General features: G+C 36.4%; 1 protein-coding gene across 6 annotated transcripts in view; it reads left to right on the top strand.

Annotated features, from left to right (window-relative positions):
• The window catches only part of LOC116842907 (alpha-tocopherol transfer protein), a 27858-nt gene extending 22406 nt beyond the window's left edge, over positions 1-5452 (top strand). For 5 of the 6 annotated variants that reach the window (XM_032812760.1, XM_032812759.1, XM_032812757.1 and 2 more), the window contains exons 2-5: positions 1024-1360; positions 1753-1847; positions 3444-3758; positions 4643-5452. In XM_032812760.1, the coding sequence (XP_032668651.1) occupies positions 1198-1360; positions 1753-1847; positions 3444-3758; positions 4643-4990 (921 nt within the window). In that variant the 5' untranslated portion in view covers positions 1024-1197 and the 3' untranslated portion in view covers positions 4991-5452. Of the gene's footprint in view, positions 1-685; positions 834-1023; positions 1361-1752; positions 1848-3443; positions 3759-4642 lie in introns of all 6 variants that reach the window. The other variant, XM_032812756.1, reaches the window with a different exon arrangement.
• The last annotated feature ends 616 nt before the right edge of the window (positions 5453-6068 follow it).

Below are 6068 nucleotides of genomic sequence, written 5' to 3'. Positions count from 1 at the left end.
GTGTGTGTGTGTGTGTGTGTGTGTGTGTGTGTGTGTGAGTATGTGTGTGTGTGTAATATATATAATATGTGTATGTAAGATTATTATTATACTGATATTAGAATTTAATAACATAAAATGGTTTTCTTGATCATAATTTATAGTAATTATTTTTCTATGCGTGATTATAGTTATATAAATATCAAAAATTTTTTTAGTGTATGTTTATTAAAATTCCTAGAGAATAACTATGCAAAATTTAGTTCAGATTGGTCAAAAAATTTAGTAGTGAATTTAGGATAAGGAGTATATACACATAGACAGACAGATATTCTATTTTTATGCATGTAGATTATCCAGCAGTGCGCGTTAATACGAATAATCTGTGTAATAATTCGCGGCTAAATAGAATATTCGCGAATATATGCGTCATCTCGTCTTCAGCACGCATTCGAGTCCTTGCACAGCCATCCTATATTTATCATGGAAAATAGAAAGAAAATACTACTTTCTCTTTAAACCAGCTGCCACGTACCTCTTTATATTTTACGCAGTCTTCGTTGCGACTGATCGATTTGATTCATATGTTTCGCGAATTGTGATGTAATACTTTTTTGAACAGCTCTGATCAAGAACACGCCTTAAATAAAGTTGAAGTGACTCTTCTTTCACGATAATTTGCATATAAATTTCCTTTAAACTTTAGTTTGTGAGAGTCAGACTCGCGAGATGATCGCATCAGCCTGTGTATAATTACCGAACGTGCGCAGAGACGTTCGCCTGAATCGCGTTGGCGTACACAACCGTATTCATATTCTCATGTGCATGTGTGCATGTCGCGTGTACCAGTGTCGGTAAGTAGAAGGAGGTTATCTGATAAAACTGAAAGCGACTAGCGGGCTGATCGCTGTTTAAGTGAAGCTGCGACCCACGGTTGTATACGAACGATTTCGCTGTTAACACGAGGAACAGATTGATCGGAGCGGATATTTTGTAAATAATAGATGAAGTAGACCACCATCCGCTTGTGTTATTATGCCGCAGAAGAACGAGTATACAAGTGTTGTTGAGCCGAAAACGACTCCGGGGGATCACCAGGACAGTACCGGAAGAGGATCGGAGGATCGGCTGAATATAGACAAGCAGCAGGCTGATGCTGCTGATACTGCTGATGCCAAGAGAGAAGAGAAACTGAAGTTTCGCGACGGTCCCGACAACATGCCGGAGCTTAATGACAATCACGGTGTGCAGGAGGACGAGCAGCTCAGTCTGGACTTGAACGAACCCACGTCGGAAGTCATGGAATACGCCAGAAGGGAGCTCGGGGAGACCGACGAGGTCAAATGTCAGACACTTCAGGAGTTTCGCGACATGATTTATGGTAATTCGAGTTGAAACGAGTCAGAGAGAAATAGAGAAGATGTCGATGAGTTTGGTGAAAACACAAGAAGTGCCATCTCAGGTGAAAACGAATAATTTGAAAAATTCTTAAATTAATCATCATAACAAGAGAAATCTGATAAGTGCGACAATATTCGTGTTCTCGACGTTACATACGTATTAAATTTGATTTCATCGTTGATATGTAACGATGTAATGAAAATGTCTCTCTTTCGAGATATGTGGTGGGTTGAGATAAGTGGATTTGTTAAATTTGATATAATAAGACGAATAAATATAGAATCAGTAATAGGTTTGCGATAAAAAATAATGTTGCTGGACTTTTATATTATTAGGCATTGACGAGTTTGTGATTCATGTGTTTTTCGGCAGAGATAGGCGAGTGTTCACCACACAGGATGGACGATGCCTTTCTCATTCGATTCCTTCGCGCCAGAAACTTCAATCTGAAGAGCGCACATAGGCTGGTGAGTTGTACATGTTAACACTATTGACATTTATAATAATACTTAGCGCGTATATATATTATAGTATTTATAAACAGAGCAGCGCGTACATTATTTGTCATACGTGCGTGTAACTATAACGATGATTTTCCAGTCAGTGTTTTTTTTTATTTCTTTGACTCTGCAACTTTGCCAACGGTAGATAATTTCACTTAAATTTATCAGTTGAGCATTTACGCACAGATTATAGTACTCTAAGTTTACGTAAAAAAAACGTAAACTATGTATGAAATATCATTTAAGTAGATAATAAGTAATTTATAAATGTTATATAAAAGTTTTTTATGGTTCGCTCAAAATTTCACTAAGAAAAGTTTATGTTTTCATTTAACTTTTAGAATTCCAATATAAATACGTAATGTAAATATGTAATTATAAAAGTTGTTTGTTAAACAAGTTTCAGTCCATAAAGTTCTCTAATGAGATTCTTATCTTCAGTATTGTAAATGTACCAGCAATCTATCTTATAATGAGATAAAAATTTCATGCAATTTTTTTTTTAACATTACATTTGTAATTAAAGCAAACGCGATAGTTATCTTATAATTTAATTATTCTCTTTTGTATTTATGTAGATAATACCATCCGCGTAAATCTTAAATTTTATCGCAGTTCATGTTTATCTTTTAACTTGTTATTTTTAAAGCAATATCAGATAATATCATTAAACGATAGCATCGGATTTATTCTTATCATGTCAAACGTAAAGCTTGTCTTACGACTAGTGCAAGTAATGTTTCATTGAAAGTATTTTTTTGTTTATATAAAATACATGATCTAATTTTATGAAATTGATGATGACTATAAGATTTTAAACGACGTGATCATTTTCGGCCGTGACTTGTTTTCTGTGGTTAATTTAGAATACTAATTGACGAATCCTCTACGTCTAAGAGAAGGTAAACCTGGTTGTTGCACAATTATGTCGAGGTAAACGAATCAACTTTTCAATAAGACCCGGAATGTGAGCGTATAAAATGCTCGGACATGGAAATGGAATTAAAAGATATCGAAAGAAACTGAAAATATCTTTCAATATTTTATCATTATGATGCAATACTATAATTTTTTAATACAATATTATATATATATATATATATAAAATATCGACAAACAGAAATTATTGTTGGCCCAGATTAATGTTACTGTACCAAATTAACTCTAATTGGCACTATTATTTTCAAATAACAATAAACTATTTCGTTACAATCGCGACTTTCCTCTTGTAGAAACAATTGCAAATTTCAGAATGAAAATAATTCCCTGGCAAAATATTGACTTTAAGATAATTATCCAAAGTCCCACAGCTTGCATATGCATCGGGAAACAAATTTTTATGAATACGATCGCGGATATATTCTATAAATAATATATCGATAATATGATTTATCGACGTTTGTAACGATCGCGCTAATAAACGTACGATAATGATACGTTAGCGCTAAATACCGCACTCGTGAAATTAATCGCGAATACAATTTTTATAATGCTTGAGTCGACCGACTAGAGCGCAATCCAATCGACCCAGTTGATTTTTCTCAAGGAATCTTTCGATAGATAGTGAATTACTACAACTTCAAAGAGGAACATCCGGAGATACATCAGCAAATACATATGAAGGAGATGAAGTACATAGGCGACAACGACGTCATCACAGTACCGACCTACAGGACCCAGTGTAGCAGACGTATGATTATCTACCGTATGGGCAATTGGAACCCGCGTAAATACCCCGTGGAGGATATCTTCAAAGCCACGGTGATCGTACTCGAGCTAGGTATCCTCGAGCCCATTGCGCAGATTATGGGTGGTATTGTGATTTTCGATCTTAAGGACATCACTATGGCGCACGCATGGACCGTAACACCTCAGGTATATCACGAAACTTTTCACATTATTTTTACATCAGGAGAAAAAGGAACCGACAATGAAAAAGAAATAATGTATAGTAATTATATCGTAACTTTCCGATGATAATTTTTATATTATACAAGATAATATAAATGGATATCTAATGATAACATAATAATATACATCCAGATAATTATTTTTGATAAACATGTTTATCAGTGATCTCAAATTTTTTACCGGTACTGTATAAAATTCTCGTGTACGTGTAGATTAGATTAAATTGAACAAAGAATTCTTTTAAAATTCCTCTAATTGTGCCAAGCAGAAGAGATTAATAATGAAATATAGAATAACTAATTATGTAGTTACTGCAATCATAAAGCAATTACTGAATTATAGTGACGATATCTGATTGGTTCAACTAGAGTGTATCTATGGTAAATAATATTCCAAGCAATTTCTTATTCAAATCACGCGCAATTATACTGATTTGATTCATGTATTAAATACACAATACAATATTATCACAAAAGTAAAAAGGATGATACAACTATTCTGCTCACAACTAAATATTTCTGATTATGTATACCATATCTTGTTTTTGTGTATTTACCGTCACATCCTGCACTGTATTTCGCGCAATTATTCGTCAATCTTCGTTAACTAAAAATTTTACATAGTTGTTTGCGGAATGGAACTTTTTGTTCAATTTGATTTAACCTACACACACGAGAGTTTTATATGTAATCGTCAGACACCCCGTATGTTCAATTTTTTCTCTCGTCAAAATATATTCGCAAGAAATCGACGAATAATTATAAAATTAAGGGCAAAGCAAACGCGACACTATGTGTTAATTTAACGTATTAAGGATGCAACAACACGAAACGTTGATGATCTTTAAGGTGGCGAGCATGATGCTGTCACTGATGGTGACTTCGTTCCCCATCAAGACGCACGCAATACACATTCTGAACCAGTCATGGATTTTCGACGCGATCTTTGCGGTCTTTAAGCCATTGCTCGACAACAACATGCGTAACAGAGTACACTTCCACGGCAGCAATTATGAGAGCCTCCACAAACACATCTCGCCCGAGTACCTGCCAAAGATGTACGGCGGTACGAGAAACGAAATCCCCTATTACAAATGGATCGAATCCTTAGTGAAGGATCCCAGGATCATCGACGAGATAAGGAAAGTAGGCTACGTCGACACGAATGAGATCTACGAATGCTTCAATATCAAGTGACATAAAAACGTATAAAAATGTCTCTTTTTCAAAACGTATAAAAATGTCTCCATCGAGATAAGTGGATTCGTTAAATTTGATATAATAAGACGAATAAATACAGAATCAGTAATAGGCCCGTAATTCCGCCCGAAGTCCTGGGATCGCTCTCGTAAGATCCAAGATTTCACAGAAAATTCCGTGTTATCGCGTAATTATTATGCAGAAACGCGAGATATTGATTTTCCGAGTGATAAACGCGATGACTGTGCACGCGTATAATCGATATCTCGTAATTCCGTGAATCTTTTGCGCGCTATTACGGCGCGACTATTTAACCTTCATATTTTTATTATCACTGTCGACATTTGCGTTTCTGTAGTGTGTCCATGTATGTATAATGGACGTATCGTTTCTAGAACGACACTGTCATGAATGTTTATAAATGCTGTCAATAAATGAGGAAACAATATATTCTTCGCACCATCTTGTCGTGATATCTTGACCAATATCGCAATCGCAATTTTCATCCCTTTAGCGCGCGTAACAGCGTAAAGCAAGCGAAGAATCGTTGTGTGTATTCCGCACATTCTCCTACCTGGTAAACCTGGTGTTATTCTGGCTCTATGCCGAGAGAGAGCCGAGTCATTCCACACAGGGCTGATTTCCTTCCCGTAATTTATCAACCGTTGCAATTGGCTATCGGGGAACGGTCCATCCCGCGCTCGTTGCTTCGCACGAGTTTAGACGCGTACACTATCGATTGGCTGTGAATTGGACACGCCGGAATTTCTCTCTTTTGTAACGCAATCATAACGTACGAATAAATGCCACGAACCGTGACTCTCCACGAATTGATCGGTGGAATTCGCTCTTCCGGCAAAAACCACAGCGGCGAGCGGCGATAACACGCCTCGGAAAAATAAGAGCAGCTCAGGTTCCGTTGCGGTAGTAAATGAGTCGTTATGCAAAAAAGGGGGTAAAGGCGCCTTGGAACGATGGCTCAGCGGATGGAGAGAATCGACTTGTCAAGAACGAAAGATTTCGAACGAGTTGTTCGACTGTGGACTGCTCGAACCAATATCGAGAAAGTTCTTCA

The sequence above is a fragment of the Odontomachus brunneus genome, unplaced genomic scaffold (assembly GCF_010583005.1).
Source record: "Odontomachus brunneus isolate Ranch 3 - 2012 unplaced genomic scaffold, Obru_v1 Obru_scaffold_028, whole genome shotgun sequence".
NCBI lineage: Eukaryota > Metazoa > Arthropoda > Insecta > Hymenoptera > Formicidae > Odontomachus > Odontomachus brunneus.
The sequence above is the reverse complement of the archived record's forward strand: the minus strand, read 5'-3'. Positions and strand labels throughout refer to the sequence as shown.